At 37.5% G+C, this 14,830-nt stretch overlaps 1 protein-coding gene across 1 annotated transcript in view; it reads left to right on the forward strand.

Moving 5' to 3' along the window:
• Positions 1–14,830, forward strand: part of DDC (dopa decarboxylase) — a 185,545-nt gene that overhangs the window by 120,703 nt on the left and 50,012 nt on the right. Inside the window, exons 9-10 of the mRNA XM_083377131.1 lie at positions 9,263–9,330; positions 10,144–10,220. Coding sequence (XP_083233257.1) covers positions 9,263–9,330; positions 10,144–10,220 — 145 coding nt within the window. The remainder of the gene's footprint in view (positions 1–9,262; positions 9,331–10,143; positions 10,221–14,830) is intronic.

The following is a 14,830-nucleotide window of genomic DNA, read 5'->3' on the forward strand; positions in this document are numbered from 1 at the left end:
GGTCAGCCAATCCCTTTAAATCCTGCTCTCCCGCTGAATGCTGTCCCCTTGTTCTGACTTCCCGCCGAACGCTGTTCCTGCTCAGAGCTGTCCAGCACCACACCTCCTTAATTCACTGACCCGCACATGTATGCAAAACCTGCATACACTACATCCCTCATCATTTTCTTAATTTAGTTTGGATTCCTAGTATGTCTTATGGTTATGTTTTTGGTGGGTTGAGCTTTTGCACGAAGACAGATTCAAAGTCTGAATTAAGCAGCTCTGCTTTCTCTCTACAGCCCATTACTTCCTTGTCATCTTCTTTACTTAGTGGGCCAATTGTTTCCTTGACTTTTTTCTTGTTTTTTATATGTTGAAAGAAACTTTTTAAAATTATTTTTGAAATTTGTTACAAGTCTTACTGCATTCTGAGCTGTAGCTTTTCTGACTTCATCTTTGCATATTCGAGCTACTTAGTTATGTGCCTCTGTTTCAGTTTGTCAGAGAGTTGTTTATGTAACCAGGCTGGTTTCTTGTTGGATTTCTTGTTTTTTTCCAGTGGTTTGAGTTGGACTAGACTTTTATAATCATATTTTTCATTTTCCTAGGCTTCTTGAATTGTTTTCCTTTTTAAAGTTTTCATCCATGGAATCCTTCCCAAGTTCTAAGTTTGTTAAAATCAGGTCTTTTAAAGCTAAAGAGACTGTGCTTTAATAATATGTTCTATTATTTGTGTTTGCATTATATTGAATTCCAGTATGGCATGGTCACTCTCTCCCCAAGTCCTGACAACTTCAACCCCCTCCCCCATTACCACTTCTTTTTTTATCATAAAGTTTTTTATTATTATTATTTAACCTCTACATACATATGTTAGTTTTTCAAACAACGTGCGATCTGGATTCATAAAACACTAATACATAATCAAGTCCTATTCTTTGGTTTTCTCTTCTAATCATTTGTAGAATAAATTCCAGCTTTGGTAATATTCTGTTTCTTCTTTATGTTTCAGCCTCATAGTTAATCTGTCCATCTCTGCACATTCTAGTATCTTTTTTATTACCTCTTCTTCTGAAGGTATTTGTTCATTTTTCCAACATTGTGCATAGTTTATTCTTGCTGCAGTTACAATATGTAAAACCAAGTACAAATTTTTCTTATTGATCTTTTCTGGTACTATACCTAATAAAAAAAATTCAGGATTAAATACTACATGTTCTCCTAATATTTTTTCTAGCCAAGCATGTATTTTTTTTCCAATAAGCCTTTACCTTGTCACATGTCCACCAGATATGATAATATGTACCTAAGTTATGTTTACATTTCCAACATTTACCTGATACATTTTTAAACATTTTTGCTAATCTAGCTGGAGGTAAGTACCATCTATAAAACATTTTATACAAATTTTCTTTATACGCAGTTGACATTGTCAATTTATGATTTCTCTCCCACAATTTTTGCCATTTTTCTAATTCTATATTATAACCAAAGTTTTCCACCCACCTTATCATTGTCCCTTTAATTTGTTCACTTTCCATCTCTAAAGTTAACAAAAGATTATACAATTTCTTAATTTCTCATCAGAAGTTAATAATATCTTATCAAACACAGTTTGTTCTTTATAAAATCCATATAGTTTCATATCTTTTTCACATCTATTTTGTATTTGTAAGTGTACCCACCATGTCATGTTGATACCCTGATGTTCCAGCTCTTGTTTCGATTTTAATGTCCCATCAGTATTCAAAATATCTCTATATGTCCACGTTTTTTAAAAATCTAACAAATTTATGTGTGAAAAAGCTTCAATTGTTGATAACCACCTTGGAATTTTTACATATATTTTCGTTTTAATTTTTTCCCATACTGTTATCAAAGCATTTCTAATACAGTGATTTTGAAAATACTTATGGATTTTGTTTTTCCCATACCACGAAAAAGCGTGCCACCCCAACTGTAAGTCATGTCCCTCCAAATACAACCTTTTATTCCTAAGCATTATCCATTCTTTCACCCATGTTAATACAGATGCTTGATAATACAAAGCCCACTCAGTTAGGCCAAAGCCTCCATTTTCCTTAGTATCTTGCAAGGTTTTCATTTTTATTCTAGCTTTTTTTTCCTTGCCATACAAACTTCAAAACTACTGAATTTATCTCTTGAAAAAAATTTCTCCCAAGTTTTATCAGAATTGTCTGAAACAGAAATAAAATCTTAGGCAATATATTCATTTTAACTGTAGCTATTCTTCCTAATAATGACAATTTTAAGTTCTTCCACTTTTCCAGGTCTAACTTTATTTGTTTCAATAACCTTGTATAGTTATCTTCTTTCAATGTTGAGCGCTTTGCTGATAAATATATACCCAAGTATTTTACCTTTTTCACTATTTGTACCTCTGTCACTTCTGACATTCAACTTTTTTGCTTATCCCTAAGATTCTTAACTATTATCTCAGTTTTTTCTTTATTAATTTTTAGTCCCACTATTTCACCACATTGTTCTATTTTCCCCCACAATTTTGGAATCATCTCCAAGGGATCTTCCAAAATAAACACCAAATCAACAGCAAATGCTTGTAATTTATATGTTTCACCCTTTATCCCCAACCCTCTAATTTCTGTATCTTGTCTTATATTTCAATTTAAAACTTCCAAAGTTAAAATGAATAACAGAGGGGATAGAGGGCATCTTTGCCTTGTGCCTTTCCTTATTTCAAAGCTCTCAGTACACTCTCCATTCACAATCACTTTGGCTGTTTGTTTATTGTATATTGTTTTTACCATATTTATAAAATTCTGTCCAAAGTCCATTGTCTGTAATTGATGAATCATAAATTGCCATGAAATATTATCAAATGCCTTTTGAGCATCTAAAAATATTAATGCCATTTGTTTCCCTGGATGTAGCTTGTAGTATTCCAATACATATATTATCACTCTTAAATTATTTTTAATTTTTCTCTTTGGTAAAAAGCCATTTTGATCCAGGTATATAAATTCAACCAAATATTTATTCAATCTCTCTGCCATTATTGAGGTAAAAACTTTGTAATCCACATTGAGCAATGAAATCGGTCTATAATTCTTAATCCGGGTTAAATCCGAATCATCTTTTGGTATTAAGGTAATATTTACTTCTATCCATGTCTTCGGCATTTTAGCTTCTAATAAAAGTCCATTACAAACTTCTTTCAATGGTTCACTTAATATCTCTTGTAAGTTCTTATATAACTCCGCTGGAAGTCCATCTGGATAAGGAGTTTTACCATTTTTTGGTCTCTTTGTGTCCTCTGTTATTTCCATCATTGTAACTCCTTCATCTAACATATTTTTAAATGTCTCTGAAATCTTTGGAAGATTACTTTCTTCCAAGTATTTTACGGTTTTCTCTCTTGAAATCTCCTTTTTATTATGCAGTTCCTTATAAAATTCTTTAACTATCTTTTTTATTTCTTCATATTTATATTGTAAATAACCTTTCCCATCAAGTAAATTATATATCTTTTTTTCCTTTCTGTTTTTTTTAAGTTTATAAGCTAACCATCTTCCCGGCTTATTGGCATTTTCAAAAACATTTTGCTTCGCTCTTTTTATCTGTTCTGCCACTTTTTCTGAATCTAACAGATTCAATTTATGTTTTATTATATCCATATCTCTTATTAAAGTCTTTTTTGTGGATTTCTTTGCAGTTCTGATTCTAACTTTCCAAATTCTTTTTTTAATAATACATATTGCTGTTTTCTCTGTTTATTTTTCCTTGCCATATACGATATAGCTATACCTCTAAAATATGATTTGGCTGTATCCCATAGATTTTGTATTGTACTATCTTCCTTTTTATTTTCTTTGAAGAAGAATTCCATTTCTTTTTTTGTTAATTCTATAAATTCTTTTTCTTTTAATATGGAACAATTTAAAGTCCATCTTAGCCATTTTTGTATTCCTTTCCACGTCATTTTCAAAGGATTATGATCTGCCCATATGCCTATTTCTATTTCAATGTCCTGAACATTCATTCTCAAATCGGCAGTCATCCAAATCATATCAATTCTTGACCAAGATTTCTGACTATTTCAGTAAAATGTATATTGCAATTTTTGTGGATTCACTTCTCTCCAAACATCTTGAATTCCAATTTCCTCCGCCATATCAAAGAATGTCTTAGGTAATCTTCCTCTTCCATTTTTCCCTGTTTTGTTACTTTTATAGTCAATTTTTCCATCTATTATTGTGTTGAAATCTCCTAGTAGGCAAATATTTTGATACTCCATTTCTATTATTTTTCTATGTAGGTTTTTGTAAAAATTTTCTTGATTATTATTCGTTGCATAAATTGCCATTAATAATATTTGCTTTTAATACAGATAAATTTCTACCATTAAAATTGTCTAAGAATATGTCTATGAGTGAAAGAGAAATGTTAACCAAATTAACAGGTTTTGAAATAGTAAAAAAGATTAAGTATTTGGGAATGTATATTGCAGCTTTAAATGCAAAATTATATAAGAATAATTATGAAACGCTATGGTTGAAGGTACAAAAGGATTTAAATAATTGGAAAAATTACAATTATCTCTATTGGGAAGAATCGCAGCTGTTAAAATGAATGTCCTGCCGAAGTTTCTCTTTTTGTTTCATATGATACCTATATTGAAAAAGGATGCTAACCTTGATGAATGGCAGAAGGGTATTAATAAATTTATCTGGGCGGGGAAAAAACCAAGAGTCAAATTTAAGATTCTGCAAGATGCTAGGGAAAAAGGGGGACTTAAGGTGCCTAATTTGAAATTGTATTATGATGCGGTGGTCTTGACATGGGTTAGTGATTGGCTTAATATAACTAATAAAAGAATACTTCACCTTGAGGGTTGGGACTTGGTATATGGATGGCATGCATATTTGCTTTATGATAAAAAGGTGGACAGGGTTTTTAAATCTCACATTCTTAGAAGTGCCTTGCTGCGTGTCTGGAAAAAGTATTATTATAAGTTAAATTATAAAATACCAGTTTGGGGAATTCCCGGACACGCGATAGAAGGCGTAGCTATGGGAGTGAGTTTGGATATGTTTTCCTATAAGGAATTACTTAGATTGGAAGGGAATAATTGGCAACTTAAATCATTAGATGAGTTAAAACAAGAAAACATAAGTTACTCTTGGTTTCGATATACCCAATTGAAAGCTAGGTGGAAGCTGCATCAGAAGGTTGGCATCAGAACTACAGATGAAAATTTAGTAAAACAAATTAGAGATTTAAATCATGCACATATAAAGAGGATATATAATGTTTTAATTGAATTGGATTCAGAAACGGAATTAGTTAAAGATTGTATGATATTGTATGATAAAGTGGGCACAAAATATCCAGGAACCAATTCCGTTGGATATTTGGGAGGTAATTTGGGTTAGAAATGTTAAATTACTCAGGCTCAAAATTTAAGAGAAAATTTTTATAAAATGTTTTATAGATGGCATTTGGATCCTAAAAAGTTGTCTAACATGTATCCTAACCTACAGTCTAAATGCTGGAGATGTGGTAGTTTAGATGCCACCTACTTTCATATGTGGTGGACTTGTAGAAATATAAAAGCTTTTTGGATTAAAATTTGGTGGAACATTCAAAAGATTTTTAAGAGAAAGATAGTTTTCTCCACAATTGTTTTTATTGGGTATTGTTGTAGATTGTGATACTAAAGAAACCAATCTGATGTTGAATTTGATAACAGCAGCACAGTTACTGGTGGGACAATATTGGAGGAAGGATAGTTTGCCTACTATAGAAGAATGGGTACTTAAAGTATCGAATCTTGCAGAAATGTCTAAGATTTCTGCTTATTTGAAGGATCATTCACAAGAAAGATATATTTCAGTTTGGAGAAGATGGATAGATTATATTCAGAATAAATATGGGACTAAAAAGTTTCACTTAGCTTATGAGTAGATTTTAGAGGGATATTGTTATTAGGTTAATTTTATAATGGATAATTTTAGTTAGAATATGATTATTATATCTATAACCCTGTATTCAGCTCTGGGAAGTTGGGGGGGGGAAGGAGGGTGGTACTCCACTTCTATTATTTTTGTATGTAAGTTTTAATAAAAATTTTCTTGATTATTATTCGGTGCATAAATTGCCACTAATAATATTTGCTTTTGATGCAGATAAATTTCTACCATTAAAATTCTTCCTTCTTCATCTGAATATAACATTTTTGAATTTATTGTCTCTTTAATATGTAAAGCTACTCCTCTTTTTTTCTGTTGTGCTGATGCATAATAGAGTTTTCCAATTTTTGGATATTCCAATAATTTATAACGTTGTACTTTTATATGTGTTTCTTGCAAACAAATTATATCCAAATTCAATTTCCGTAATTTCCTAAAAAATTTATTTCTTTTAATTGGAGAATTTAGTCCATTTATGTTTACTGAGAAGATTCCATTTTCTTTATCCATTTCCATTTATTTATATTTTGGTCTAGTAGATCTAGTAGTCCTTTGTTCTCTGGCAAGTCCTTCATCCTTGCCCTTTTGGTCATCTTCCTCTTTCTGTTCTTTTGTTTGTGCAGTTGCTCCTTGAGTCCTCTCTTCTGTTTGTTTCTGCTCCTTACTCTCCCCTTGACCTCTTTTTACTCCTTCATCCAAAATTAACCTTCAAAATCTTCTGCTTTCCAAATTGAGTAAAGTCTATACCTTGTATTGTTCCAGTTTATTAAGATACCTTCTGGCATCAAGTATCTAAAGTTTATGCCACTAGCAATCAATTTTGTAGTCAAAAAATGATACTGTCTTCATCAATCTCTAACTCTCTTAGGTATCTGTTTTAAGACCACAATTTCTTTATTTTTATATTGTATTGGTTCATCTCTAACTTTCCGTAGTACTGTATTTCATCTCTTGTTGTCTTCTTTATAAACCGTACATGTACTTCTCTTGGCAACTTATTTCTTCTTGCATAGCTTGAATTGAAGCGAAATATCCCATCTAATTCAAGTTGAATTTCTCCTCTATCTGCCTTCAGAGCCTCCTCCAATGTGTCAATAATCACCTCCTCTATATTTTCCTCTCTATCTTCAGGAATATTTTGAAATCTTAAATAATTTTCCGCTTTGTCCATCTCTAGAATCTTAATTGCGTTATCTAATTTTTCATTTTCTTGTACTATCTTTTTATCATTCTCATCTGTCAACAACAATATTTCAGAAATTTTGTTCTTTTTTCACCACTAGATGTCCTCCTTGGCTTATTTATCAATATCCAATATTTTTAACAAAAAGTCTTTCCCCCCTTTTATATTCCCTTGCTGGTGTTAAATCTTCTGGGGGTCTTTGCTTTCCAGCCCTTTTCCCTCAGGGCTCAACATTTATAATCCTCAAAGAGAAGAAAAGAGAAAGTATTTCTCATCCAGCTTCAGCACGCAGTTGAGATTCAGTTGATTTATAATCCTTTTGTCCCTGCCGGAGATGGCTGTGGCTGGAAAGATTTTAACAGCCTTTATTCTTCATTTTTCCAGAGTGTCCTACATTTCGCTCCAATCGGGTCCCCCCTGATCTGAGCTCCTGAAGTATCCCTCCTCCTCCATTGCCCCTCCAGGGCAACATTTTGACACTTTAAGGGTTGCTAGATGAAGAAAAACCAAGCTGGAAAGCCGAGCACTGACTTTTCCAACTTGTCCCGATGGCTGCCAAACAGGAACTCCCCCCATCACTTCTTCTTTGTTAGTAAGAATTAAGTTCCATATATCCTAACTCTCCTCTACCTTTTGGGTGACAAAACAATGTCAGCTACAGTAGGTTGGTCAGGAACCTGTTCGAGCTCCCATTTGATGCAGTGTTTGTCTCCCAGTTGATGTCAGAATAGTTAAAGTTTCCCATTGCTGTATGTGTTTCATACATACATTTTTAACTGTTTAGCAAAAAGGTTATCTCCTGTATCTACTGTATTTCTTCTTACAGGTTGGGTGGCCTGTAATATATGTCTATGTCATTTTTTTTCTTTTATATTGATCCATATGCATTCTAGGAGGCTTTGATTCCTGTTTTTCTGCATTTCGGGAGATGTAGTTATCTCTTACATATAATGCAATTCCACTTCCTTTTTTATTAGGTCTGTTTATTTTGAATAGTTTGCATCCTTCCATCACTACATTTAGGTCAGGAGTTTCATTCCAGCAAGTTTTGGTTAAAAACGTGCCCACATGTACTTGCCCACATGTACTACTACTACTTGATGTTCACCTTGTTTGTTCCCCAAACTTTGAGCTTTTGTATATAGACATTTTGAGTCCTTTATAGCTGACCCTGGGTATGCTTCCTATATTTATTATTTATTATTTATTTTTTCAACTTATATACCGCCCTATTCCCGTAGGACTCAGGGCGGTTTACAGGGCAATTAAAATCATAACATACAAAAGTTAAAAAATTTAATACAATTAATTAAATTTAAAGCCCAAAGTTTAAAAATTAAAACATTTAAAACCCAATTAAAACCCCTCAGTCTAGGCCCGACAGCTCAAAGAGCCAAGTTTTCAGGTCCCAGCGGAATGAGCGGAGGTCAGAGGCAGTCCTAAGTTCCATCGGAAGTTGGTTCCAAAGGGCAGGCACACCCACAGAGAAGGCCCTCTCTCTGGGAGTCACCCGCCAGCAATCCTTCACCGGTAGTACCCTAAGAAGGCCCTCCCTGTGGGAGTGCACAGGACAATGGGAAGTGGATGCCAGAAGCAGATGCTCCCTCAGATAATCCAGACCCAAGCCATACCTCCTACTTTATATCTGAATTGTTCTTCCTTCCCATCACTCCTTACCTCATTGTTTGATTCATTGTCTTGGGGTTTATGCTGGAAATAGGTCCCAAAGATCCTAAGGATTGGTTACCTTCCCCCTGAATTTTAGTTTAAACTTTAGTTTCAACTTTCTAATACATCCTTCCCGGTTCTTTTGATGTGCAACCCATCCTTTGCCATAAGCCTTTCATATAGGTAATGCAGATCATGTAGGTAATGCAAACCATTCATGTAGGTAATGCACATACTCTTTATGTAGTAATGCAGGCCATTACTACAGTCTTCATTATTTTTTATGCATAACTTAAAATGGTGAACATACCTTCCTCCACCTATTTTCCTCACAACAGTGACCTCTGAGGTGGGTTGAATTGGAAATTCAAAGAGGTCTTTGAATATACCAATATTTGTTGCATTTTAAAGAATGATATTTTGGAAACTTTTTCAGGACACTTATCCTATAATAGTTGGTCTGTTTTCTTTTTTGTAGTATGCAGATTCATTCAACTTCAACCCCCATAAGTGGCTCCTGGTCAACTTTGATTGTTCTACTATGTGGTAAGTAGGAAATACTAGAATTATTAACAGTGTTATCACATGACATTTTTCTCTAAATGAATTAAACCATTACTCTAGTTTAGTCTACTTATCATACCAATTGATTACTTCTGCTTGTTTCCTTAGATCAAAAGTGACTCGATAAACTTTAAAACAAGCTACTTATCATTCAATGTAGTCCAAGATCTCTAATTTGCCTCTTTTTAAGAAGGAATTGCATGAATTCAGATTCATTCTACTTAGAAAAGCAAGCCAGAGGGTTAGTTCCCACATTATGATGAAAGAAAGAATTTCCACAGTTTGTTGATATGTTTCCATTGACATAAGACAACATGAGACATATGCATTTCATTCTAGCTCATTCATGATAAGCCAAAAAATGCCTTATACAAACAGAATTACAATTTTTGGCAGAAATCCCCCACCCACTTTGTTAATCCAGATTCTATATGATATCTTACTGTATCCCTAGAGTGTACCAGAAAGGAAAGCAAACAAAATGTATGTTACAAAGCATTTGCTAATTGTTAGGGTGTAATGTCATATTTAGATTTGTTAAATTCAATATTTATCAGAGAAGGTGCTTGTACATTTATGTGACTTAAATACTGATGAATTCATTAATTTTTGTGGTCAATTCTTTTTATTTCATAGAATTGTAGAGTTGGAAAGATTAAAGTTTAATCACCAGTTAACACTTCTCCATTTATTTCTCTGCATTGATTTATATTTATATCTCTATTTCTAGTTTTTCATAGAAATAGGTAAACTTTTAAGTAAAGCAGTAACCATCTATATACAATATTTGTGCAGGGTGAAGAAGAGATCGGATTTAACATGTGCCTTTAAAATAGATCCTGTTTACTTGAAGCATGATCATGATGAATCTGGTAAAGTGCCGTTAAATAATAATTTAATTTTCCTTAATATAAATAATCTTGGCCCAGTTTCCACATAAGGAAGTCATGTAAGACAATAAGAGTTAACAGGATTCATAATATTTCCCTACTGTTTCTGTTTCATTTCTCTCACCTGAACATCAGTTTTGAGAGAGGTACTTAATTGCACTGACACTGAATTTTGAAGTTTACACTCATAGTTTCCTTTTTGAAGAAGCAAAGGAATGGGCACTAAGTAGCATATTGTCAAGATGTTTGAAACGCATGCTAGACTGTGGTGGATTCCACCAAAGGATGTTTTAGCCTCAGCTTATCTGCAGTTATATACAAACAGAATTAAAATGAAGAATCTATGCTCAAAAAAACAGAATCTAAAGCAACCACACAAATATTTCTTCAGTTTTTTAGTATAGTTAGAAAGATTATTTTCTAAGCCTTGAACTTTCTGAAATATGTTAATCCAGAAAAATAACAGAGTTGGAAGGGACTTTGGAGGTCTTCTTGTTAACCCTGTGCTCAAGTAGGAGTCCCTATATACCAGGGGTGTCAAACTGCCGGCCTGAGGGCCAGTTGCATCATATGGAAGCTGCACCCACCCCAGCTCCGGCAATGTAAAAGAAATCGTGATATATTGTGACACGTCATGTGATGCAGTGAGTTTGACATGCCTGCCCTATACTATATCAGACAAATCATTGTCCAATCTCTTCTTAAAAACCTCCAGTGTTGCAGCATCTACAACTTATGAAGTCAAGCCATTCCACTGATTGTTTTCATTGTCAGGATGTTTCTCCTTAATTCTAGGTTGAATTTCTCTTTGATAAGTTTCCACCCATTGCCTTTTGTCCTGCCTTCAGGTGTTTTGGAGAATAGGTTAGCTCCCTCTTCTTTTTTGTGACTGCCCCTCAAATAGTGGAACACTGCTATCTTGTCATCCTTATTTAATTAAACTAGACATACCCTATATTGAATTCCAGTATGACCTGGTCACTCTTCCTAAAGTTCCTGCAACTTCAGCTCTCTCTATCATTCCATCCCTATTTATAAGAATTAAGTCCAGTACAGCTGATCCTCTGGTTACCTTGAGATTCAAGGTGCTGGTGATGACGTATAAAGTCCTAAATGGCTTGGGTCCGGGTTATCTGAGGGAACACCTGCTGCCAGCATCAAGCTCCCTTCGTCCAGTGCACTCCCACAGGGAGGGTCTTCTCAGGGTACCGCCGGTAAGAGATTGCCGGCGGACAACACCCAGGGATAGGGCCTTCTCAGTGGGTGCACCTGCCCTTTGGAACCAGCTGCCAGTGGAGCTTAGGACTGCCCCCAACCTCCGTTCATTCCGCCAGGACCTGAAGACCTGGCTCTTCGAGCTCTCTGGCCCAGACTGAGGATTAATTTATTTTAATTGGGGTTTTACTTATACAGGGATAAATTTAATTTTTTTAAAACTTGGTTTTTTAACTTTTGTATTTTGATTTTTAATTACCCTGTAAACCGCCCTGAGTCCTTCAGGAAAGGGCGGTATATAAATATAATAAAATAATTAAATAAATAAATAGTTTTGGAACTGATTTAATATCCCAGTTGATGCACAGATTGTCTCCCAGTTAATGTCAGGGTAGTTAAAGTCCCTCATTACTATTGTGGTGTGTTTCAGGCACACCTTAGCTCCATGGTGGTGAACCTCTCTGTGGGCATGCATGCCATCGCCCCAGGCCTAGGCCTTCAGTCTCATCCATGAGCAACCTGCATCAATACCCATGCAGAGTAAGGTTGCTACACCTGAGCCTGTCTTCCCAAGCATTTTTTTTTACTAACTTGCCTTTCAGCTGCATTTTGTTTCTCCATTTGCTTCTCAGCCTTCGCCACATGTTTGTGGGACTATGGGTAAAAAAAAAGAAGTTCCATCAGACTTTCTAACTTATCATGAGATATGAAGAAGTTAGAAAGTCTGATGGAACTTTTTTTTTTACCCATAGTCTCACAAACATGCAGCGAAGGCTGAGAAGCGAACATAAAAATGGAATGCAGCTGAAAGGCAGGTTAGTAAAAAAAATGCTTGGGGGAGGTGAGGGCATCTGGGTGGGGCAGGCACAATAACCTTACCCAGCATGGTGGCGGGAGGGTGGGGGGCGTGTGCCTTCCCATGCCAGCCCAGCCCTTGCAGCCCCGGGACAGCCGTGCTTAGCAACGGTGGGCAGGGTGTTGAGGTGGGGGCCAGCAGATGGAGTGCTGGAGGCTCTGCTTACAGAGCTATCAAAGCTGTAGCTGAATGGGCAGATGAGGGAGAAACCTGCCCCACTTGTTCCATGGCCGCTTTCGGCTGAGCTGCATTGCAGCAGCATTGGGTGCAATAAGCGAGGTGGCAAACAGCTGTGTCATGCCAAAATCAGCCGTTTGCTGCCTCCTGCCCAGTGCTGCTGCCATGAGGCCATGGAACAAGTTGGGTGGCAGTAAGAAACCAGTATACCAGTTCCTTATCTCTGCCTGGATTGTTCCGGAGCCTCATAGCAGCAAGGCAGCAAATTGCTGCCAGAGGCAAATAGCCAGAGGCAAATAGCCATGTTGTGCCGAAAGTAGCTGTTTGCCTCGTCCTGCCCAGTGCCACTTTCATGCACCACCCCTCTGGCTCCTGGGAGTTGTGCTGGCATCCTTTGTGCCAGGTGTCCTTTGTGGTGAGTTTCTGGAAAGATTTGCAATGGGGGTGGGTGAGACACATGAGGTGGCAAACAACCACATTGTGATGAAACCAAGGGGCCGGCAGGCTGTGGCTGCTGATGCACACAGTTTGCCCCCAACTGTGTGTGGGGGCCAATGGTGTCAGGCAACAGCCACCCCACCCCTGCCTCACCTTGCCTTGTCCTGCGGCAATGGCACCCCTGTCCTGCCCCCTTGCCTTGCGTCACCCCACAGAACAAGCCTTCTGCCCCCTGTCTCACATGCCAGAGACTCACTGGATCTCCCCCAACCCTTCCTGGTTCCCACATGTATCCCTCCCCACAAGCAAGGTGCCCATGCCCACCCAGTCTGCTGTGAGCACCACAGCCATGCCCACCCAATTGGCCACACCCACCAAATGGGCCATGCCCACCCGGCACCCAAAGATACATAAGTGGGTTTTGGGTTGCAATTTGGGCAGTCAGTCTCTAAAAGGTTCGCAATTCAATATTCAAATTTAACTTTTAATATTTATACCTCCAAGTTTTAAATGACCAGTTTTCTTTATCTCAGCTCATAACAAAATCTAGTATTCAAAGTACACATCTTGTTTATTTGAGTATGTTCTATTTTAATTCTCACTAATAAGTCAAAAAAAGGGACGCGGTGGCTCAGTGGGTTAGGAAGCTGAGCTTGTCGATCAGAAGGTCGACAGTTTGGCGGGTCGAAGCCCGAGTGTCGCATAACAGAGTGAGCGCCTGCTACTCGTCCCAGCTTCTGCCCACCTAGCAGTTCGAAAGCACGTAAAAAATGCAAGTAGAAAAATAGGGACCACTACGATGGGAAGGTATTTTTTATTTATTTATTTATTATATTTTTATACCGCCCTTCTCCCGAAGGACTCAGGGCAGTGTACAGGGCAATAAATATAAAAGCAGAATACAAAAGTTAAAAAACAATTAAATATAGTGCCCGAATTTAAAACAATAATTAAAAATATATTAAAACCCCTGCCCTAACCCATCAAACCAGGTCAGATTGCTCAAATAAATACGTTTTTAGATCACGCCGGAAGGAGCGAAGGTCGGGGGTCATCCAGAGCTCAACCGGCAAGCGGTTCCACAGGTCTGGCACACCCACAGAGAATGCCCTCCCCCTGGGGGACACCAATCGGCATTCTTTGATCGGAGGCACCCTGAGGAGGCCCTCTCTGTGGGAGCGCACTGGACGGAGGGAAGTTGACGCTGGCCGCAGTTGTTGCTGTAGGTAATCCGGACCCATGCCATGTAGGGCTTTGTAAGTCATTACCAACACCTTGAATCTCACCCAGAGGACAACCGGCAGCCAATGCAGCTCGCGGAGCAAAGGTGTAACATGGGAGTATTGGGAAACTCCCAGTATAACTTGCGCGGCTGCATTCTGCACCAGTTGGAGCCTCCGAGTGGACTTCAAGGGCAGCCCCATGTAGAGAGCATTACAGTAGTCTAGACGAGAGGTCACGAGCGCATGAGTGACTGTACGCAAGGCATCCCGGTCCAGATAGGGTCGCAACTGGCGCACCAGGTGAACCTGGGCAAAGGCCCCCCTAGTCACAGCTCCAATATGCTCTTCTAAAGAGAGCTGTGAGTCTAGAAGGACCCCCAAGTTGCGCGCCCTATCTACGGGGGTAATAACTCACCCCCCATGGCAAGAGATGGAATAACCGGAATATCCCGGGATGCCGGCACGAAGAGCCACTCAGTCTTGTCAGGGTTGAGCCGAAGCCTGTTCCTCCCCATCCAGACCCGGACCGCCTCCAGGCAATGGGACATCACGTCAAGGGCATCACTGGGGTGGTTTGGGGCCAAAATAAAAAGCTGGGTATCATCAGCATACTGATGATACCCAGCTCCAAAACCACGAATGATCTCGCCCAGCGGCTTCATGTAGATGTTGAACAGGAGAGG

Source organism: Vipera ursinii (assembly GCF_947247035.1).
Source record: "Vipera ursinii genome assembly, chromosome: Z".
In the NCBI taxonomy this organism is placed as follows: domain Eukaryota; kingdom Metazoa; phylum Chordata; class Lepidosauria; order Squamata; family Viperidae; genus Vipera; species Vipera ursinii.